The sequence below is a fragment of the Fundulus heteroclitus genome, chromosome 11 (assembly GCF_011125445.2).
Source record: "Fundulus heteroclitus isolate FHET01 chromosome 11, MU-UCD_Fhet_4.1, whole genome shotgun sequence".
Classification (NCBI taxonomy): domain Eukaryota; kingdom Metazoa; phylum Chordata; class Actinopteri; order Cyprinodontiformes; family Fundulidae; genus Fundulus; species Fundulus heteroclitus.
The window spans coordinates 896,741-920,473 of NC_046371.1; the positions used below are offsets into that span (position 1 = coordinate 896,741).

The following is a 23,733-nucleotide window of genomic DNA, read 5'->3' on the forward strand; positions in this document are numbered from 1 at the left end:
GAAGAATCCCATAAAATCGTTACTACTAAGAGCTAAGGGAATTGATGGATCAACGGAGCTGTGACTCTGGGTAAGTTTGGCAACTGTACTAAAGGGAAATCTAGGATTATTTTTTATTCTCCTCAATTAATGATGAAAAATATGCTGCTCTAACTCTGCAAAGGGTCTTGTTATACAACAATAGACTCTCCCTCCAGATTAGGTAGGATTCCTCTTGGTGTGTAGAGCGCCATTTTCTCTCCAATTTCCTAACATTGTGCTTCAAGGAACGCAGCTTTGAGTTAAACCAAGGAGCCAGCTTCCTGTGAATAATTACCTTCTTTTTCAAGGGAGCTACATTGTCGCAATGGGCAAGTCACACCGTTAACAAAGACATCTTTTTGTGAATGAGAAAAAACAACATTGCTGGTATCTCCAGGGCATTTCTGCAATTTTGAAGATATTAAAAGGGGGACGGACTCTTTAAAGTTTGATACAGCATTTTCCGATAAAGATCTACTATAATGGAACCCTCTTTTGGGGGTGGAGAACTCAGTTAGATTAAACTCAAATGTTATTAAAAAATTATCAGATAGGACAGGGTTGTGAGGAAATACTGTTAATTCTTCACAATCAATACCAAATGTCATTACAAGGTCTAAAGTATGAAGCCAAGAGTGTGTCGGTTTATGTACATTTTGAGCAAAACCAATTGAATCTGGGATAGTTTTAAAGGCTAGACTAAGGTTATCACATTCTGTGTCAACATGAATGTTGAAATCCCCCAGTTTAATAAACTTGTCAGTGTTTATCACCAAATCAGATAAGAAGTCTGACAACTGAGAGTAAGGGCCCGGTGGACGATACAAAACAACAAACAGAAGAGATTTTTTTACTTTGCAATTTGTTCGAGGGAATCTGAGGGTTAAATGTTCAAAAGAATTGTAGTTATTAATTGGACTGTAACTAATTAATAAATCAGACTGAAAGATGGTTGCCACTCCTCCCCTTCCCGTGGATCTGGGAATATGGAAATTTAAATAATTGGATGGGAGTTGACTCATTAATACTAACGTAGTCCTCTAGTGGCCAGGTTTCAGTTACACAAAATAAATCAATCTCATTATCGGAAATCAATTCATTAACTAACAAAGTCTTTGGAGGGAGAGACCTTATATGGAGCTTATGCGAAAATTCAGACTGAAGAAACTCTATTGCCTACCTCCATCAATCAGAGACTCATCCGCCTCCGACGCAAGCCAATCAGCTTTGAACTGCTCCTCCTCGAAGCCAATCAGCATCCTGGGTTCATCTTAAAAGAACTCCACATCCTTGTCTCGGCCTTCTCCTCAGCGAGCAAGCGGTGGCTGCGCGTGTCTGGTTTGGACTCTGATGACCGGATTCAAGAGATAATAACTTATCCTGAAATCCTCCTGCCATAGGAATACCGTCTAGCCGCAAATCTTCCTTTCCAACCTCTGTTTTCGTCAGCTCCGATTCCTGGCGCAATGAATTCGCAAGCGACGCAGACGCATCCCAACTCTGCCTAAGTTCCGGTCAGCTTCGCTTCATAGCGCGCCGGGGTCTTTCTCAAACTGATCCCGTGGGGCTGGCCCTTGGTTCGCGGATCCGCCGACTCATCCGGGACCTCCTCTGGTTTTCATCGGCTTTGCGGCGCTACCTAGCCGCTCGTCCCGGCCACAACTTTTCAGCCGGATCTACTCTCTCATTCACTCGCTAATGCGTTCAGAGCCAGCTCAGGTAATATGTATTCACCCATGTCCGTCCTCTATTCAGGCGAACGTATTTCATTTTACTGTTTGTTTTTGTTTTCTTCTTCTTCTGGTGTTGCCGGTAGCCAGCGGGCTTGTGGTGGCATTGCTGCCACATACTGGCTGGAGTATGAAGTGCATTTTAAATTCAGCAATTTGATACCAATCGATATTAAACCGCTGCAACTCTGGTGTAATTTGGCATCCGCTTGGACTGGTCTGTATTGGGTTCAGACTTCTCATTCATGCTGACCAGGCCACTTCTGTGGGGATGGTTTGAGTATTGGGCGATCTTTAACAGCAACTTGCTCATGTATTTAGGGATTGTTTATTTCTTCTTTTAGGTTCAAGAATTCATTCAAGATGAATATCCGGAAAGCATCACTGAAGGTGCTGTTGTCTGGTTGATACTATTTTCAATTACGGATCCTTTCTGCAGGCGTGAGGCTAACTAATATGGAGGACCAAGTCTTCCATATCTAAAAATAAATACATAAATAAATAAATGCTCAATAAATAAATAAGCATACAATTAATTGCCACCAAATTAATAAATGTAGGTAGAAATTAAATTATACAGTGAGACATAAATGTATATATCTCTTTTAATTAGCTTATTCTTTTATTTGCCTTTGTAATAATTACCTTATTTATTTATTGTGCGTTATAATCTTCAACTTTATTTATTAATTACTTATTTTTTTAAGTATTTATTTTTGTGCATGTTATAATATTTTTGTCTGTTTTATTCTTCCTTTGTATTTTTTTACCCTATATATTTCTGTGATGCTATTTATTTCTGCCTGTCGTTTTTACATTTCTGCCTGTCCCTTTTACATTTCTGTATGCATTTCTGCCTCATTATGCAAATGAGGAGGGGCTGTGTCTTAAGGGCTCAACTTCTTCCCATTGGTTGGTTAGCATTTTACTGCATCGGTCAAATCTACATGGCTTTTCCCCGCACTAAAGAATTGTTAAGTAATGTCAAATTTAGCAGTCAGACGTTCAGTGTCAGACCTCTTAAGGAAAGCTGCTAATAGACTGGAAGAATTAGAACACTGTACATTTGGGATCTGAATGTTTTTCTGTGGTTTCAGATTCGGCTTTTCCAGATCAATAACTCATCGGCGGATGGTTTATTCTACAAAACAGACACCTCTCCGCAACCACAGCAAGGCAGACACTGAGCTACAACCATAGTTTCCTCAAAACGAGTCTCCCATCGCGCTGGGTGAATTACATTGGACCCTATGCAGAGCTCGCTTAATAAGAAAATACTGTAGTTGATTATAAAAGGCACAATATGAATTATCAGATTCACATCCAGGCAATAAAAAGCACTACAGATTATCATTATTCTATCCATGTTGGTCTAAGTTGTGAAGGAGGCGGAGTTTCATCAAGCCGATCCAACATTTTCCCCTCAGCTGCAACACTTGGAGTTCACGCTGCGTCTTTAAGCATGATCCAGCACCGCGGTGAAGTTGGTTTGAAGTTGAATGTTGGACATTCAAGCTCGACGGAGTCAACGGGATCTAGCTCATGGTTAATCCGATTGAGGGACTCTGATTTCGGCCAGCGTCTCTCAGCTGCTCCCTCCTCCCACACGCGGTGGTGCAGTTAGGGACCGTCAAAAAACTTTGGAACCAAGCTCTCTTGAGAAATAAAAATCAATAAATTTATTATCTTGTGACCGGCTAAGATAAACTAATATAAATTGATGCCAATAGATAAAATCTGTAAGGCACACTTATTTTTATTAATTTTTAAGCTATTTTCAATTTTCAAGACAAAAATTTGGACTTTTCTTCAATAGCTTCCAGGTCATGTGACCCACTCACTCAAACACTTTGTGAAATTGTTCTACTACTTTTGTCTTTGAATAAATCTTAAAAATTGAAAATAGCTTAAAATGGAATAAAAACAAGTGTGCCTTACATATGTTATTTAGTGGCATGATTTTATATTAGTTTTGTCATAGGTGGTCACAAAATACGGAATTTATTGATTTATGTTTCTCAAGAGTGCTTGGTTCAAAGGTTTTTTTGACGGTCCCTAACTGCACCACCGTGTGTGGGAGGAGGGAGCAGCTGAGAGACGCTGGCCGAAATTGGAGTCCCTCAATCGGATTAACCATGAGCTAGATCCTGTTGACTCCGTGGAGTCAACGGGACTTTTATAATCAACTACAGTATTTTCTTATCAAGCGAGCTCTGCATAGGACCCAATGTAATTCACCCAGCGCGATGGGAGACTTGTTTTGAGGAAACTACGGTTGTAGCTCACTGTCTGCTTTGCTGTGGTTGCAGAGAGGTGTCTGTTTTGTAGAATAAACCATCCGCTGATGAGTTATTGATCTGGAAAAACCAAATCTGAAACCTCAGAAAAACATTCAAATCCCAAATGTACAGCGTTCTAATTCTTCCAGTCTATTAGCTTTCCTTAAGAGGTCGGACACTGAACGTCTGACTGCTGAGTTTGACATTACTTAACAATGCATTAGTGCGGGGATAAGCCATGTAAATTTGACCGATGCAGTAAAATACTAACCAACCAATGGGAAGAAGTTGAGCCCTTAAGACACAGCCCCTCCTCATTTGCATAATGAGGCAGAAATGCATACAGAAATGTAAAAAGGACAGGCAGAAATGTAAAAACGACAGGCAGAAATAAATAGCATCACAGAAATATATAGGGTAAAAAAATACAAAGGAAGAATTAAACAGACAAAAATATTATAACATGCACAAAAATAAATACTTAAAAAAAATAAGTAATTAATAAATAAAGTTGAAGATTATAACACACAATAAATAAATAAGGTAATTATTACAAAGGCGAATAAAAGAATAAGCTAATTAAAAGAGATATATACATTTATGTCTCACTGTATAATTTAATTTCTACCTACATTTATTAATTTGGTGGCAATTAATTGTATGCTTATTTATTTATTGAGCATTTATTTATTTCTGTATTTATTTTTAGATATGGAAGACTTGGTCCTCCATAAACTAAAGCCACTAAGCAATGAGATCATCAGTTAGCAGGATGCATTGCAGAATCTGAATTAATTTATTAAAATTATCCAAACATCATGGAATAAGCTAAATAAACTAATCGATTCATAACAGCATTTGGTATGCTTGTGGCATTCTACGCATTTATGAGCTAAGCAAACATTATCGATTATGTCTTAAGAAGTGTTACCCGTGTTTAATGGTCCTTCATTTTCTGGTTGATTCTTCTTATAGATATTCTTTTCACTATTCCCAGTTTTTCTCAAACCAAATCTGTCAGCCTGCAATTGAGTTCTACGTATTGATCTTAACCTAGTTCCATGATGGCTTTTTGCCTGCAGACAAGCTCTCGAATTCTCAATATCAGTTTCATTCTCATATCAGTTATTTCTGAGCATCAGCTGCTCTCCTCGCTCGGTCACCTCAATCTCGCAGGTGCATCATTTCAAGAGTCACGTTTTTATTTCCAGGCAGCTTGAGCTCACTAATTTCGTTTCCTTCCCTCCTTGAACAGGATACTCTGGTTAAGAGTTGCTGTTCTGAACTTTCCTTCTGGTCTGGCTTGCTTCTTGTCCAGATTTGAAATATACTTTCTATAATGATGTCTTTTGTCTGTAGATGCGTTAAATTTTACGGATGTGCATCCGTAAGTTTTGGAGGATTCTAAAAACAGTTGGTTTTGCAGATTTGTGAAATTGTCAAAGAAATCGTTAATCTTGTGGCCTTTCATCTAGAGTTATTTCAGCATTCAGGATGTGAGCTGCGCAACAGCAGACACTCGTGGAGCCCAATTGTTGGCCGATGGCTATCATCAGCATGCCTCACATATCTGCTCTTACTTTTCATTCATCTTAGCCGCCTAATGCTCATCTTAAAGGTAATCTAACTACGAATACTGGTGGTGGATTCAAATCTCATTCAAGTCTCATTAAGCCCGCGTCCTGTCCTGTTCATTCCCTCTTGGTCACTCATTCATTTATGTGCATCATCCCTAAGCATCCTCTGTTATTTATCCTGTCATCCAGGCGTCCCGCCATGCAGGCGTCCTGTCATTGTGTTCATTCTTTCATGGTCATTCATTTATTCATTCATTCATGTGCATCACCTATAAGCAACTTCTGTCATTCATCCTGTCAATCGTCTTGTCATTGGTTCTGTTGACAAGACATCCTGTCCATTGTCCTCTCCTTTGTCATGTCATATGCCATGTTCGTTCCCTGCATACTCCTTGCCATGCTTCCTGCAATGTTATCTTCTATGCTTCCTGCATGCTCCCTGTGTGTTCCTTGCCATATTTCCCGCCATGCAGCCTGCCCTGACATGCGCTCTGCCATGTTTCCTTCTATGCTCCTTGCCATTTTCCCTTCTATGTGGCCTGCAATGCCTCTGCCCTGCCATGCAGCCTGCTCTGCCATGTTCCTTCTATGCTCCCTGCCATGCTCCCTGTATGTTCCCCGCGTTTTCTGCCATACTCTGCCATGCTCCCTGTGTTTTCTCTGTGTTCTCTGCCATGCTCCCTGCGTTCTCTGCCATGTTCTCTGCCATGCTCCCTGCGTTCTCTGCCATACTCCCTGCGTTCTCTGCCATGCTCCCTGTGTGTTCTCTGCCATACTCCCTGCGTTCTCTGCCATGCTCCCTGTGTGTTCTCTGCCATGCTCCCTGCGTTCTCTGCCATGCTCCCTGTGTGTTCCCCGCGTTCTCTGCCATACTCCGCCATGCTCCCTGTGTGTTCTCTGCCATACTCCCTGCGTTCTCTGCCATGCTCCCTGTGTGTTCCCTGCGTTCTCTGCCATGCTCCCTGCATTCTCTGCCATACCCCCTGCGTTCTCTGCCATGCTCCCTGCGTTCTCTGCCATACTCCCTGCGTTCTCTGCCATGCTCCCTGCGTTCTGTGCCATACTCCCTGCGTTCTCTGCCATGCTCCCTGTGTGTTCTCTGCCATACTCCCTGCGTTCTCTGCCATACTCCCTGCGTTCTCTGCCATACTCCCTGCGTTCTCTGCCATGCTCCCTGCGTTCTCTGCCATACCCCCTGCGTTCTCTGCCATGTTCTCTGCCGAATCTCCCTGCGTTCTCTGCCATACTCCCTGCGTTCTCTGCCATGTTCTCTGCCATACTCCCTGCGTTCTCTGCCATGCTCCCTGTGTGTTCTCTGCCATGCTCCCTGTGTGTTCTCTGCCATGCTCCCTGTGTGTTCTCTGCCATACTCCCTGCGTTCTCTGCCATACCCCCTGCGTTCTCTGCCATGCTCCCTGCGTTCTCTGCCATACTCCCTGCGTTCTCTGCCATGTTCTCTGCCATACTCCCTGCGTTCTCTGCCATACTCCCTGCATTCTCTGCCATGCTCCCTGTGTGTTCCCTGCGTTCTCTGCCATGCTCCCTGTGTGTTCTCTGCCATGCTCCCTGCGTTCTCTGCCATGCTCCCTGCGTTCTCTGCCATGTTCTCTGCCATGCTCCCTGTGTTCTCTGCCATACTCCCTGCGTTCTCTGCCATGCTCCCTGTGTGTTCTCTGCCATACTCCCTGCGTTCTCTGCCATGCTCCCTGTGTGTTCTCTGCCATGCTCCCTGCGTTCTCTGCCATGCTCCCTGTGTGTTCTCTGCCATGCTCCCTGCGTTCTCTGCCATGCTCCCTGTGTGTTCCCGCATTCTCTGCCATGCTCCCTGCGTTCTCTGCCATGCTCCCTGTGTGTTCTCTGCCATACTCCCTGCGTTCTCTGCCATGCTCCCTGCGTTCTCTGCCATGCTCCCTGTGTGTTCCCTGCGTTCTCTGCCATGCTCCCTGCGTTCTCTGCCATGCTCCCTGTGTGTTCTCTGCCATGCTCCCTGCGTTCTCTGCCATGCTCCCTGTGTGTTCCCCGCGTTCTCTGCCATACTCTGCCATGCTCCCTGTGTGTTCTCTGCCATACTCCCTGCGTTCTCTGCCATGCTCCCTGTGTGTTCCCAGCGTTCTCTGCCATGCTCCCTGCGTTCTCTGCCATACCCCCTGCGTTCCCTGCAAGTTTCTCTGCCATACCCCCTGCGTTCTCTGCCATGTTCTCTGCCATGCTCCCTGTGTTCTCTGCCATACTCCCTGCGTTCTCTGCCATGTTCTCTGCCATGCTCCCTGTGTTCTCTGCCATACTCCCTGCGTTCTCTGCCATGCTCCCTGTGTGTTCTCTGCCATACTCCCTGCGTTCTCTGCCATGCTCCCTGTGTGTTCTCTGCCATGCTCACTGCGTTCTCTGCCATGCTCCCTGTGTGTTCTCTGCCATGCTCCCTGTGTGTTCCCTGCGTTCTCTGCCATGCTCCCTGTGTTCTCTGCCATACCCCCTGCATTCTCTGCCATGTTCTCTGCCATACCCACTGCGTTCTTTGCCATGTTCTCTGCCATGCTCCCTGCGTTCTCTGCCATGCTCCCTGTGTGTTCTCTGCCATGCTCCCTGTGTGTTCCCTGCGTTCTCTGCCATGCTCCCTGCGTTCTCTGCCATGTTCTCTGCCATGCTCCCTGTGTTCTTTGCCATACTCCCTGTGTGTTCTCTGCCATGCTCCCTGTGTGTTCTCTGCCATACTCCCTGCGTTCTCTGCCATGCTCCCTGTGTGTTCTCTGCCATGCTCCCTGCGTTCTCTGCCATGCTCCCTGTGTGTTCCCCGCGTTCTCTGCCATACTCTGCCATGCTCCCTGTGTGTTCTCTGCCATACTCCCTGCGTTCTCTGCCATGCTCCCTGTGTGTTCCCTGCGTTCTCTGCCATGCTCCCTGCGTTCTCTGCCATACCCCCTGCGTTCTCTGCCATGTTCTCTGCCATACCCCCTGCGTTCTCTGCCATGTTCTCTGCCATGCTCCCTGTGTTCTCTGTCCTACTCCCTGCGTTCTCTGCCATGTTCTCTGCCATGCTCCCTGTGTTCTCTGCCATACTCCCTGCGTTCTCTGCCATACCCCCTGCGTTCTCTGCCATGCTCCCTGCGTTCTCTGCCATACTCCCTGTGTGTTCCCTGCGTTCTCTGCCATGCTCCCTGCGTTCTCTGCCATACCCCCTGCATTCTCTGCCATGTTCTCTGCCATACCCCCTGCGTTCTCTGCCATGTTCTCTGCCATGCTCCCTGCGTTCTCTGCCATGCTCCCTGTGTGTTCTCTGCCATGCTCCCTGTGTTCCATGCGTTCTCTGCCATGCTCCCTGTGTGTTCTCTGCCATGCTCCCTGTGTGTTCCCTGCGTTCTCTGCCATGCTCCCTGCGTTCTCTGCCATACCCCCTGCGTTCTCTGCCATGCTCCCTGCATTCTCTGCCATACTCCCTGCGTTCTCTGCCATGCTCCCTGTGTGTTCCCTGCGTTCTCTGCCATGCTCTCTGCCATGCTCCCTGTGTGTTCTCTGCCATACTCCCTGCGTTCTCTGCCATACCCCCTGCGTTCTCTGCCATGCTCCCTGCGTTCTCTGCCATACCCCCTGCGTTCTCTGCCATGTTCTCTGCCATACTCCCTGCGTTCTCTGCCATGCTCCCTGTGTGTTCTCTGCCATGTTCTCTGTGTGTTCCCGCATTCTCTGCCATGCTCCCTGCGTTCTCTGCCATGCTCCCTGTGTGTTCCCGCATTCTCTGCCATGCTCCCTGCGTTCTCTGCCATGCTCCCTGTGTGTTCTCTGCCATACTCCCTGCGTTCTCTGCCATGCTCCCTGCGTTCTCTGCCATGCTCCCTGTGTGTTCCCTGCGTTCTCTGCCATGCTCCCTGTGTTCTCTGCCATACTCCCTGCGTTCTCTGCCATGCTCCCTGTGTGTTCTCTGCCATGCTCCCTGCGTTCTCTGCCATGCTCCCTGTGTGTCCCCGCGTTCTCTGCCATACTCTGCCATGCTCCCTGTGTGTTCTCTGCCATACTCCCTGCGTTCTCTGCCATGCTCCCTGTGTGTTCCCAGCGTTCTCTGCCATGCTCCCTGCGTTCTCTGCCATACCCCCTGCGTTCCCTGCAAGTTTCTCTGCCATACCCCCTGCGTTCTCTGCCATGTTCTCTGCCATGCTCCCTGTGTTCTCTGCCATACTCCCTGCGTTCTCTGCCATGTTCTCTGCCATGCTCCCTGTGTTCTCTGCCATACTCCCTGCGTTCTCTGCCATGCTCCCTGTGTGTTCTCTGCCATACTCCCTGCGTTCTCTGCCATGCTCCCTGTGTGTTCTCTGCCATGCTCACTGCGTTCTCTGCCATGCTCCCTGTGTGTTCTCTGCCATGCTCCCTGTGTGTTCCCTGCGTTCTCTGCCATGCTCCCTGCGTTCTCTGCCATACCCCCTGCATTCTCTGCCATGTTCTCTGCCATACCCCCTGCGTTCTTTGCCATGTTCTCTGCCATGCTCCCTGCGTTCTCTGCCATGCTCCCTGTGTGTTCTCTGCCATGCTCCCTGTGTGTTCTCTGCCATGCTCCCTGTGTGTTCCCTGCGTTCTCTGCCATGCTCCCTGCGTTCTCTGCCATGTTCTCTGCCATGCTCCCTGTGTTCTTTGCCATACTCCCTGTGTGTTCTCTGCCATGCTCCCTGTGTGTTCTCTGCCATACTCCCTGTGTGTTCTCTGCCATGCTCCCTGTGTGTTCCCTGCGTTCTCTGCCATGCTCCCTGTGTGTTCTCTGCCATGCTCCCTGCGTTCTCTGCCATGCTCCCTGTGTGTTCCCCGCGTTCTCTGCCATGTTCTCTGCCATACCCCCTGCGTTCTCTGCCATGTTCTCTGCCATGCTCCCTGTGTTCTCTGCCATACTCCCTGCGTTCTCTGCCATGTTCTCTGCCATGCTCCCTGTGTTCTCTGCCATACTCCCTGCGTTCTCTGCCATGCTCCCTGTGTGTTCTCTGCCATACTCCCTGTGTGTTCCCTGCGTTCTCTGCCATGCTCCCTGCGTTCTCTGCCATACCCCCTGCATTCTCTGCCATGTTCTCTGCCATACCCCCTGCGTTCTCTGCCATGTTCTCTGCCATGCTCCCTGCGTTCTCTGCCATGCTCCCTGTGTGTTCTCTGCCATGCTCCCTGTGTGTTCCATGCGTTCTCTGCCATGCTCCCTGTGTGTTCTCTGCCATGCTCCCTGTGTGTTCCCTGCATTCTCTGCCATGCTCCCTGCGTTCTCTGCCATACCCCCTGCGTTCTCTGCCATGCTCCCTGCGTTCTCTGCCATACTCCCTGCGTTCTCTGCCATGCTCCCTGTGTGTTCCTTGCGTTCTCTGCCATGCTCTCTGCCATGCTCCCTGTGTGTTCTCTGCCATACTCCCTGCGTTCTCTGCCATACCCCCTGCGTTCTCTGCCATGCTCCCTGCGTTCTCTGCCATACCCCCTGCGTTCTCTGCCATGTTCTCTGCCATACTCCCTGCGTTCTCTGCCATACCCCCTGCGTTCTCTGCCATGTTCTCTGCCATACTCCCTGCGTTCTCTGCCATACTCCCTGCGTTCTCTGCCATGCTCCCTGTGTGTTCTCTGCCATGCTCCCTGTGTGTTCTCTGCCATGCTCCCTGTGTTCTCTGCCATGCTCCCTGTGTGTTCCCCGCGTTCTCTGCCATACTCTGCCATGCTCCCTGTGTGTTCTCTGCCATACTCCCTGCGTTCTCTGCCATGCTCCCTGTGTGTTCCCTGCGTTCTCTGCCATGCTCCCTGCGTTCTCTGCCATGCTCCCTGTGTGTTCTCTGCCATACTCCCTGCGTTCTCTGCCATGCTCCCTGCGTTCTCTGCCATGCTCCCTGTGTGTTCCCTGCGTTCTCTGCCATGCTCCCTGTGTTCTCTGCCATACTCCCTGCGTTCTCTGCCATGCTCCCTGTGTGTTCTCTGCCATGCTCCCTGCGTTCTCTGCCATGCTCCCTGTGTGTTCCCTGCGTTCTCTGCCATGCTCCCTGCGTTCTCTGCCATAACCCCTGCGTTCTCTGCCATGTTCTCTGCCATGCTCCCTGTGTTCTCTGCCATACTCCCTGCGTTCTCTGCCATGTTCTCTGCCATGCTCCCTGTGTTCTCTGCCATACTCCCTGCGTTCTCTGCCATGCTCCCTGTGTGTTCTCTGCCATACTCCCTGCGTTCTCTGCCATGCTCCCTGTGTGTTCTCTGCCATGCTCACTGCGTTCTCTGCCATGCTCCCTGTGTGTTCTCTGCCATGCTCCCTGTGTGTTCCCTGCGTTCTCTGCCATGCTCCCTGCGTTCTCTGCCATACCCCCTGCATTCTCTGCCATGTTCTCTGCCATACCCCCTGCGTTCTCTGCCATGCTCTCTGCCATGCTCCCTGTGTGTTCTCTGCCATGCTCTCTGCCATGCTCCCTGTGTGTTCTCTGCCATGCTCCCTGTGTGTTCTCTGCCATACTCCCTGCGTTCTCTGCCATACCCCCTGCGTTCTCTGCCATGCTCCCTGCGTTCTCTGCCATACCCCCTGCGTTCTCTGCCATGTTCTCTGCCATACTCCCTGCGTTCTCTGCCATACTCCCTGCGTTCTCTGCCATGCTCCCTGTGTGTTCCCTGCGTTCTCTGCCATGCTCCCTGTGTGTTCTCTGCCATGCTCCCTGCGTTCTCTGCCATGCTCCCTGCGTTCTCTGCCATGTTCTCTGCCATGCTCCCTGTGTTCTCTGCCATACTCCCTGCGTTCTCTGCCATGCTCCCTGCGTTCTCTGCCATGCTCCCTGTGTGTTCTCTGCCATGCTCCCTGTGTGTTCTCTGCCATGCTCCCTGTGTGTTCTCTGCCATGCTCCCTGTGTGTTCTCTGCCATACTCCCTGCGTTCTCTGCCATGCTCCCTGTGTGTTCCCTGCGTTCTCTGCCATGCTCCCTGCGTTCTCTGCCATGCTCCCTGTGTGTTCTCTGCCATGCTCCCTGCGTTCTCTGCCATGCTCCCTGCGTTCTCTGCCATGCTCCCTGTGTGTTCCCTGCGTTCTCTGCCATACTCCCTGCGTTCTCTGCCATGCTCCCTGTGTGTTCTCTGCCATGCTCCCTGCGTTCTCTGCCATGCTCCCTGTGTGTTCCCCGCGTTCTCTGCCATACTCTGCCATGCTCCCTGTGTGTTCTCTGCCATACTCCCTGCGTTCTCTGCCATGCTCCCTGTGATTTCCCTGCGTTCTCTGCCATGCTCCCTGCGTTCTCTGCCATACCCCCTGCGTTCTCTGCCATGTTCTCTGCCATACCCCCCTGCGTTCTCTGCCATGTTCTCTGCCATGCTCCCTGCGTTCTCTGCCATGCTCCCTGTGTGTTCTCTGCCATACTCCCTGCGTTCTCTGCCATGCTCCCTGCGTTCTCTGCCATGCTCCCTGTGTGTTCCCTGCGTTCTCTGCCATGCTCCCTGTGTTCTCTGCCATACTCCCTGCGTTCTCTGCCATGCTCCCTGTGTGTTCTCTGCCATGCTCCCTGCGTTCTCTGCCATGCTCCCTGTGTGTTCCCCGCGTTCTCTGCCATACTCTGCCATGCTCCCTGTGTGTTCTCTGCCATACTCCCTGCGTTCTCTGCCATGCTCCCTGTGTGTTCCCTGCGTTCTCTGCCATGCTCCCTGCGTTCTCTGCCATACCCCCTGCGTTCTCTGCCATGTTCTCTGCCATGCTCCCTGTGTTCTCTGCCATACTCCCTGCGTTCTCTGCCATGTTCTCTGCCATGCTCCCTGTGTTCTCTGCCATACTCCCTGCGTTCTCTGCCATTGCTCCCTGTGTGTTCTCTGCCATACTCCCTGCGTTCTCTGCCATGCTCCCTGTGTGTTCTCTGCCATGCTCACTGCGTTCTCTGCCATGCTCCCTGTGTGTTCTCTGCCATGCTCCCTGTGTGTTCCTGCGTTCTCTGCCATGCTCCCTGCGTTCTCTGCCATACCCCCTGCATTCTCTGCCATGTTCTCTGCCATACCCCCTGCGTTCTCTGCATGCTCTCTGCCATGCTCCCTGTGTGTTCTCTGCCATGCTCTCTGCCATGCTCCCTGTGTGTTCTCTGCCATGCTCCACTGTGTGTTCTCTGCCATACTCCCTGCGTTCTCTGCCATACCCCCTGCGTTCTCTGCCATGCTCCCTGCGTTCTCTGCCAATACCCCCTGCGTTCTCTGCCATGTTCTCTGCCATACTCCCTGCGTTCTCTGCCATACTCCCTGCGTTCTCTGCCATGCTCCCTGTGTGTTCCCTGCGTTCTCTGCCATGCTCCCTGTGTGTTCTCTGCCATGCTCCCTGCGTTCTCTGCATGCTCCCTGCGTTCTCTGCCATGTTCTCTGCCATGCTCCCTGTGTTCTCTGCCATACTCCCTGCGTTCTTCTGCCATGCTCCCTGCGTTCTCTGCCATGCTCCCTGTGTGTTCTCTGCCATGCTCCCTGTGTGTTCTCTGCCATGCTCCCTGTGTGTTCTCTGCCATGCTCCCTGTGTGTTCTCTGCCATACTCCCTGCGTTCTCTGCCATGCTCCCTGTGTGTTCCCGCGTTCTCTGCCATGCTCCCTGCGTTCTCTGCCATGCTCCCTGTGTGTTCTCTGCCATGCTCCCTGCGTTCTCTGCCATGCTCCACTGCGTTCTCTGCCATGCTCCCTGTGTGTTCCCTGCGTTCTCTGCCATACTCCCTGCGTTCTCTGCCATGCTCCCTGTGTGTTCTCTGCCATGCTCCCTGCGTTCTCTGCCATGCTCCCTGTGTGTTCCCCGCGTTCTCTGCCATACTCTGCCATGCTCCCTGTGTGTTCTCTGCCATACTCCCTGCGTTCTCTGCCATGCTCCCCTGTGATTTCCCTGCGTTCTCTGCCATGCTCCCTGCGTTCTCTGCCATACCCCCTGCGTTCTCTGCCATGTTCTCTGCCATACCCCCTGCGTTCTCTGCCATGTTCTCTGCCATGCTCCCTGTGTTCTCTGCCATACTCCCTGCGTTCTCTGCCATGTTCTCTGCCATGCTCCCTGTGTTCTCTGCCATACTCCCTGCGTTCTCTGCCATGCTCCCTGTGTGTTCTCTGCCATACTCCCTGCGTTCTCTGCCATGCTCCCTGTGTGTTCTCTGCCATGCTCACTGCGTTCTCTGCCATGCTCCCTGTGTGTTCTCTGCCATGCTCCCTGTGTGTTCCCTGCGTTCTCTGCCATGCCTCCCTGCGTTCTCTGCCATACCCCCTGCATTCTCTGCCATGTTCTCTGCCATACCCCCTGCGTTCTCTGCCATGCTCTCTGCCATGCTCCCTGTGTGTTCTCTGCCATGCTCTCTGCCATGCTCCCTGTGTGTTCTCTGCCATGCTCTCTGCCATGCTCCCTGTGTGTTCTCTGCCATACTCCCTGCGTTCTCTGCCATACCCCCTGCGTTCTCTGCCATGCTCCCTGCGTTCTCTGCCATACCCCCTGCGTTCTCTGCCATGTTCTCTGCCATACTCCCTGCGTTCTCTGCCATACTCCCTGCGTTCTCTGCCATGCTCCCTGTGTGTTCCCTGCGTTCTCTGCCATGCTCCCTGTGTGTTCTCTGCCATGCTCCCTGCGTTCTCTGCCATGCTCCCTGCGTTCTCTGCCATGTTCTCTGCCATGCTCCCTGTGTTCTCTGCCATACTCCCTGCGTTCTCTGCCATGCTCCCTGTGTGTTCTCTGCCATGCTCCCTGTGTGTTCTCTGCCATGCTCCCTGTGTGTTCTCTGCCATGCTCCCTGTGTGTTCTCTGCCATACTCCCTGCGTTCTCTGCCATGCTCCCTGTGTGTTCCCTGCGTTCTCTGCCATGCTCCCTGCGTTCTCTGCCATGCGCCCTGTGTGTTCTATGCAATACTCCCTGCATTCTCTGCCATGCTACCTGGGTTCTCTGCCATGCTCCCTGTGTGTTCCCTGCGTTCTCTGCCATACTCCCTGCGTTCTCTGCCATGCTCCCTGTGTGTTCTCTGCCATGCTCCCTGCGTTCTCTGCCATGCTCCCTGTGTGTTCCCCGCGTTCTCTGCCATACTCTGCCATGCTCCCTGTGTGTTCTCTGCCATACTCCCTGCGTTCTCTGCCATGCTCCCTGTGATTTCCCTGCGTTCTCTGCCATGCTCCCTGCGTTCTCTGCCATACCCCCTGCGTTCTCTGCCATGTTCTCTGCCATACCCCCTGCGTTCTCTGCCATGTTCTCTGCCATGCTCCCTGTGTTCTCTGCCATACTCCCTGCGTTCTCTGCCATGTTCTCTGCCATGCTCCCTGTGTTCTCTGCCATACTCCCTGCGTTCTCTGCCATGCTCCCTGTGTGTTCTCTGCCATACTCCCTGCGTTCTCTGCCATGCTCCCTGTGTGTTCTCTGCCATGCTCACTGCGTTCTCTGCCATGCTCCCTGTGTGTTCTCTGCCATGCTCCCTGTGTGTTCCCTGCGTTCTCTGCCACGCTCCCTGCGTTCTCTGCCATACCCCCTGCATTCTCTGCCATGTTCTCTGCCATACCCCCTGCGTTCTCTGCCATGTTCTCTGCCATGCTCCCTGCGTTCTCTGCCATGCTCCCTGTGTGTTCTCTGCCATGCTACCTGTGTGTTCTCTGCCATGCTCCCTGTGTGTTCCCTGCGTTCTCTGCCATGCTCCCTGTGTGTTCTCTGCCATGTTCTCTGCCATGCTCCCTGTGTTCTTTGCCATGCTCCCTGTGTGTTCCCTGCGTTCTCTGCCATGCTCCCTGCGTTCTCTGCCATACCCCCTGCGTTCTCTGCCATGCTCCCTGCGTTCTCTGCCATACTCCCTGTGTTCTTTGCCATACTCCCTGTGTGTTCCCTGCGTTCTCTGCCATGCTCCCTGTGTGTTCTCTGCCATGTTCTCTGCCATGCTCCCTGTGTTCTTTGCCATGCTCCCTGTGTGTTCCCTGCGTTCTCTGCCATGCTCCCTGCGTTCTCTGCCATACCCCCTGCGTTCTCTGCCATGCTCCCTGCGTTCTCTGCCATACTCCCTGCGTTCTCTGCCATGCTCCCTGTGTGTTCCCTGCGTTCTCTGCCATGCTCTCTGCCATGCTCCCTGTGTGTTCTCTGCCATGCTCTCTGCCATGCTCCCTGTGTGTTCTCTGCCATGCTCTCTGCCATGCTCTCTGCCATGCTCCCTGTGTGTTCTCTGCCATGCTCTCTGCCATGCTCCCTGTGTGTTCTCTGCCATGCTCCCTGTGTGTTCTCTGCCATACTCCCTGCGTTCTCTGCCATACCCCCTGCGTTCTCTGCCATGCTCCCTGCGTTCTCTGCCATACCCCCTGCGTTCTCTGCCATGTTCTCTGCCATACTCCCTGCGTTCTCTGCCATACCCCCTGCGTTCTCTGCCATGTTCTCTGCCATACTCCCTGCGTTCTCTGCCATACTCCCTGCGTTCTCTGCCATGCTCCCTGTGTGTTCCCTGCGTTCTCTGCCATGCTCCCTGCGTTCTCTGCCATGCTCCCTGCGTTCTCTGCCATGTTCTCTGCCATGCTCCCTGTGTTCTCTGCCATACTCCCTGCGTTCTCTGCCATGCTCCCTGTGTGTTCTCTGCCATACTCCCTGCATTCTCTGCCATGCTCCCTGTGTGTTCTCTGCCATGCTCCCTGCGTTCTCTGCCATGCTCCCTGTGTGTTCCCTGCGTTCTCTGCCATACTCTGCCATGCTCCCTGTGTGTTCTCTGCCATACTCCCTGCGTTCTCTGCCATGCTCCCTGTGTGTTCCCTGCGTTCTCTGCCATGCTCCCTGCGTTCTCTGCCATGCTCCCTGTGTGTTCTCTGCCATACTCCCTGCGTTCTCTGCCATGCTCCCTGCGTTCTCTGCCATGCTCCCTGTGTGTTCCCTGCGTTCTCTGCCATGCTCCCTGTGTTCTCTGCCATACTCCCTGCGTTCTCTGCCATGTTCTCTGCCATGCTCCCTGTGTTCTCTGCCATACTCCCTGCGTTCTCTGCCATGCTCCCTGTGTGTTCTCTGCCATACTCCCTTCGTTCTCTGCCATGCTCCCTGTGTGTTCTCTGCCATGCTCACTGCGTTCTCTGCCATGCTCCCTGTGTGTTCCCCGCGTTCTCTGCCATACTCTGCCATGCTCCCTGTGTGTTCTCTGCCATACTCCCTGCGTTCTCTGCCATGCTCCCTGTGTGTTCTCTGCCATGCTCACTGCGTTCTCTGCCATGCTCCCTGTGTGTTCCCCGCGTTCTCTGCCATACTCTGCCATGCTCCCTGTGTGTTCTCTGCCATACTCCCTGCGTTCTCTGCCATGCTCCCTGTGTGTTCCCTGCGTTCTCTGCCATGCTCCCTGCGTTCTCTGCCATACCCCCTGCATTCTCTGCCATGTTCTCTGCCATACCCCCTGCGTTCTCTGCCATGTTCTCTGCCATGCTCCCTGTGTGTTCTCTGCCATGCTCCCTGTGTGTTCTCTGCCATGCTCCCTGTGTGTTCTCTGCCATGCTCCCTGCGTTCTCTGCCATACCCCCTGCGTTCTCTGCCATGCTCCCTGCGTTCTCTGCCATGCTCCCTGTGTGTTCCCTGCGTTCTCTGCCATGCTCTCTGCCATGCTCCCTGTGTGTTCTCTGCCATGCTCTCTGCCATGCTCCCTGTGTGTTCTCTGCCATACTCCCTGCGTTCTCTGCCATGCTCCCTGTGTGTTCCCTGCGTTCTCTGCCATGCTCTCTGCCATGCTCCCTGTGTGTTCTCTGCCATGCTCCCTGTGTGTTCCCTGCGTTCTCTGCCATACCCCCTGCGTTCTCTGCCATGCTCCTTGCGTTCTCTGCCATACCCCCTGCGTTCTCTGCCATGTTCTCTGCCATGCTCCCTGCGTTCTCTGCCATACCCCCTGCGTTCTCTGCCATGTTCTCTGCCATGCTCCCTACGTTCTCTGCCATACTCCCTGTGTGTTCCCTGCGTTCTCTGCCATGCTCCCTGCGTTCTCTGCCATGTTCTCTGCATGCTCCCTGTGTGTCCCCTGCGTTCTCTGCCATGCTCTCTGCCATGCTCCCTGCGTTCTCTGCCATGCTCCCTGTGTGTTCCCTGCGTTCTCTGCCATGCTCCCTGTGTGTCCCCTGCCATGCTCCCTGTGTGTCCCCTGCGTTCTCTGCCATGCTCCCTGTGTGTCCCCTGCGTTCTCTGCCATGCTCCCTGTGTGTTCCCTGCCATGCTCCCTGTGTGTCCCCTGCGTTCTCTGCCATGCTCCCTGTGTGTTCCCTGCGTTCTCTGCCATGCTCCCTGCGTTCTCTGCCATGCTCCCTGTGTGTTCCCTGCCATGCTCCCTGTGTGTTCCCTGCGTTCTCTGCCATACTCCCTGCGTTCTCTGCCATACTCCCTGTGTGTTCCCTGCCATGCTCCCTGCGTTCTCTGCCATGCTCCCTGCATTCTCTGCCATGCTCCCTGTGTGTTCCCTGCCATACTCCCTGCGTTCTCTGCCATACCCCCTGCGTTCTCTGCCATGTTTTCTGCCATGTTCTCTGCCATGCTCCCTGTGTGTTCCCTGCCATGCTCCCTGTGTATTCCTGTGTTGCTCTGGCCTGGACCTCGGCATTTTTTGGGGGGTAATTTCCCTATTCTCATACATCTGCTTATCTACGTTAAAGTATAAATCACTGTTTATGTTCCTGCCAAGGTCCGAGCGCCAAAGTTTAAACCATTGTATCAATAAATTCTTCTTATCGCTTTTCTCTCTTTGTGAGTCTTTAGTTTGAAATGATGCTAAAGCCGGAAATACAACCGAAGAACTCTTGCTTACTTCCATTCAACCAGAGGCTTGTCCGTCTCCGATGGAGCATTCGCTTCGAGCCACACCTCCTCGAAGCCCAATCATCATCCAGTGTTCACCTTAAACAGCAACTCCAAATCATCTCTCGGCCTGCTTTTTGGCAAGCGCAAGAACCATTGCACTAATGTCGTATTTCGCTTCAGACATTCCCCTTTGCAAGCCTTTCAGTTCCAAGTATCATCCTGAGACTGACCATCTCTATTCATGCACCTTACCATACACCTCCCATTCATCTCTCTCAATTTTGGTAGGCCTTCACGGCAACCGGCCCTGTTTGGTAAGCCTTCGCAGCTCTTTGCCTTTGCAGCACTTTTCCTCTATAACTCACCCTACTTGTCCCTGTTTTTGGTTTTAATCCAAGTCTCATTGTCTTTCGACCATACAGACGCACCGGCCTCGACCTCGGCAATTTTGGGGGGAAATATCCCTATTCTCATACGCCTGCTTATGCATATTGAAGTATAATTCAGCATGAATTTTTCCTGCCGAGGTCTGAGCGCCAAACTCTTAAAATATTGTATCAATAAAATTGCCTTTTCTTTCTGTGTGAGTTTTTCAGATTGAAATGTAATAGACCACATTTAATACTTTTACTTTTTGGTTCAAAGTGAGCCATATAAATTATTATTATATTTTTATGATTTGTTCCTTTCAGATCAGTTTTTGATCTGTTAAGTTTTGGCCGTGGGAAAGACACCGTCTCAATAGGATAATGGGTGGGTAACAGTACAGAAGCTGCAGAGAGGTGTGTTAAACTACGGCTCTGCTTTCTGGTCTGGACCCTGGGTTGTCAGCATTTAGGAGAACTAATAAATCCGGCCAGATTCCTAGAAAGAAGAGCTGCACCATCCAAAGTAGGATGGATGCCGATGCTCCGGATCAGACCAGGTTTTTCACAGAAAGTTCTCCAGTTATGAGTGGGTGTGTTGCTGAGTGGAGAAAATTTGTTAGAAACACAGACGGGTTGGTGGTGAACTGGGGGCTGAAATCTAGAGCTATGCTGCCTACGAACTGTCACCCAGCCGGCCTGCTTACCCGGCTGCTCGGGTGCTTCTGGAGGACCACTAAGTGAAGTTACTCTATGTGGCTCCGTGCTAGCAAAGGGGCTTTTCAACACCACGGAGCCGAGTCCCCATTTCTGACACCCTCGCCTCCAAAGCTACAAAAACATTTATTACATGTACCATTATTAGTAAAGGAGGCAGAGGAATAACTAAACATCTGACACAGAGAGCAGGAGATAGGGGGAGACTTAGACAGAGACGGAGAAGCTGATGAAAGACTAGGAAAATAAGCCATTGTGAGGCTAAAGCTAGGCTAGTGCCCTCTTACTACGCCGAGAAAGCAAACCGTATGAAACACGAGGAGTTCCCAAACATGATGTGCAGCAACAGAAAATGTTTTAAAAGTACTTATGTGTTAGAAACAGATCCTACAGCAAAGAGATTAAAGATAAAAGCGAGAGAGTCTGGAGCAACAGACCGCAATTCACACCGTGATAACAGGAAGTGACACAATATGCTTTACCACAAACACTAAAGTAACACATCCTAGATATGAATGAAACATTCTTATTAAATACTTTATTCTTTACATAGCTGAATGAGCTACAAAATAATTAAAAAAGTATCAATGGAAATAAAAAAATTAAACCATGGAGGTCTGGATTTGGAGCAACACCCAGAATTAAAGTGAAGGAACACACTACAGGATTCAGCTTTGATGTAATGTCCTTAAACCAGTCTAAATGAGGCTCACCAGTTTGTGGCCTCCACCTGCCTGTAGGACCTCCCTACTACACCTGGGCACCTCCTGATGAGGTGGAGGATGATCTCCTGAGGATCTCCTCCCAGACCTGGACTAACACATCCTCCACCTTCTGGACAGTCTGTGGAGCAACGTGGCATTGGTGGATGGAGACATGATGTCCCAGATGTGCTCAGTTGGATTAAGGTGTGAGGGTCGGGGGGGAGGGACTCACTCCAGCCACACAAGGTCTACCAGGAGTAACCAGGAACAACCGCACCAGCAGATGGTCTTAATGGGTCTGAGGACCTCTTCTCTGCCCCTGAAGGCAGTCAGACTACCTCTGGGGAAACATGGTGGCTGCAAGCCCCCAAAGAATGACTAAGCCACTGGTGGAGGTGCTGCAGCAGCAGAACGTTCTTCACGGTGTTACGGCCCAAGGCCTTTCCTATAAGTCCCTGGGTAGAGCTCCTAGTTGGTGCTGATTGGGAGTGGAGGCAGCTGGCCAGACTGACATCAGGCCCAGTTTAAGAATCAGCCATCTTCCTCACCTGGAAGCCCGACCGGACCAGACCAGACCAGACCAGATCAGCTCGGAGGAGTTGAGCTCATTCTTTTTTGTCTCTCTGCCTCCTTTTTCTCTCTTTCCCTCTCCTATCCAATAAGTTATGATTTGGTTTGTCAAATAAATTCCCCTTTTAAGTTACCCCATGCATGGCTTCCCTTTGATTTGTTGTGGTCTAAGAGCCAGATCATAACAACGGCATCTCCAGTCACATCTCTCATGTGCTCAGTGAGAACCTGCTTTCATCTGTGAAGATGTCAGGGCGTCTCAGGGGTCTTACTAATTGCCTCTAGTTTCCACCTGTTGTATTTTCATTTACACCACAGCATGTGAACCTGATGATTAATCAATTTTGCTTCTTAAACGAACAGTTTGATCTCACAAAAGTGTGACTGACTTGGAGTTACATTTGTCATAGTTTGAGTTCTGTTTTAGTTTAGGTTCTGTCATAGTTTGGGTTTGATTTTTGTACTTTGATTCTGTTTATCTAATCAGTTTACTTGCATTCTGCCACTGTTTAGTTTTCTCTTTTAAGTTTTCTTTTGTTCCTGTTTGTGCAGTTATTCTTTAGGTTTGGTTTCTGATCTGTTCTTGTTTTGGACCTCAGCTCAGATGTCTGGTCTAATTACTTACTCTGCACACCTGCCTAACTCCACCTCTCCTGCAATTATCTCTCAACGGTTTCACCTGTTTCCACCTCCATATAAACTTTTTAGTCCAGACATCAGTGCCAGGTTGTCTTGTTGATTATTTGAGTGAATCCTCTCTAGCAAGATCCTGTTCATGTTTTCCTTTTGGATTTTTTTTACCCTTTTTTCTCCAGAGATCTGAGCCACCCTGTTTCTGCATTTGTCTGCTCAGCTGGTCGGATTGTTTTTTTGCCGTGTTTTTGTTGTGACTGTCTTTTTGGTTTTTGTCCCATTTTGTTTTGTTTTTTTAAACAGAACCTGTTCTGAACCTCTGTTGGTCTGGTTGAATTCTGGGTCCTTATATATCCCTGTTTGTTTTTAATTTTGAGAGATTTTAATGTAAGACAATGTTTGTGTGTGTGTAGTGATGTTCTCCCCCCTGCTGATAAAGGTTTCTCCTATGAGCGGGACAAGGTCAGGGGACAAAGTCTTGTGTGCACCTGCTTCCTATTTTCCACACTTCCAAGGATGTTTCATTAAACTGTTTTTCAAAGATCATTGCTTGTTTCTGCCCACAGCATTATAGAGCAGGGATCTTTAATTCCAGTCCTCGTGGTCGAGTTTCCTGCAATTTTTCTGAGTCAGATAATCAGGTCATTGGAGAAGCTGACTGCAGACGGAAGAGGAAATTCAGCCATTTGATTCAGGTGGTGGACCAGGACACACCTAAAAGTTGCAGGACACCGGACCTCCAGGACCTATTCATGGTAGAAGGCTGCAGCTCTGTGAGGACCTCATGGAGGCGCTAAGAGGTGGGCAGATCTTAAACCTTGTTCTAGTTGACAACAGCCATGGTCAACGACTGTCGTGATTTTGTCTGCTTTTACTTTGTTCATCATAGTTAATGTGGTAAAACCAGAAGAATTTGAACTTTACCTCATCCCTCTCGATGTGAGCTGAGTGATCGTCCAGCAGCTGGTGCAGAACCTCACTCTGCTGCTGCTGTACTTGTCCTCTCGCTTGCTGCTCCTCAAGTCTTTCCCGAGCTTCCTTGAAGAACATCTCACAGGCTTTATTCTCCCTGTAAATCTGTTCCTGGATTCTCCTGGCTCGTTCCAGCTCTGCCAGACGTCTTTCCTCCTCTTCCTTCTTCCTGCGTTTCTCTTCCTCTTGTTTTCTTTTGCGTTCCTCTCGTTTCTCTTCTTCTATTCTTGCTACAAGAAAAATTTACTAATGATTTTGTGAATTATTTTACTCTATCTTTCATTTAATTACATCCAACAGAGCCTGATCTAAGGATTATATAGATGATTTAATAAAGTTACTTTTATTTTGATAGAATTTTAGTACAAAAGAAATTTGCAAACTGCTGAGGTCCTGTTGGATGGATGGACGGACGGATTGATGGAGGGATGGACAGACGGACGGACGGACGGATGGATGGATGGATGGATGGATGGATGGATG

The 23,733-nt window shown here is 50.4% G+C and overlaps 1 protein-coding gene across 1 annotated transcript in view; it reads right to left on the reverse strand.

The window, feature by feature from the left end:
* The window catches only part of LOC118564488, a 72,425-nt gene extending 48,958 nt beyond the window's left edge, over nt 1–23,467 (reverse strand). Inside the window, exon 1 of the mRNA XM_036142678.1 lies at nt 23,203–23,467. Coding sequence (XP_035998571.1) covers nt 23,203–23,207 — 5 coding nt within the window. The 5' untranslated portion in view covers nt 23,208–23,467. The remainder of the gene's footprint in view (nt 1–23,202) is intronic.
* Between the last annotated feature and the right edge of the window lie 266 nt (nt 23,468–23,733).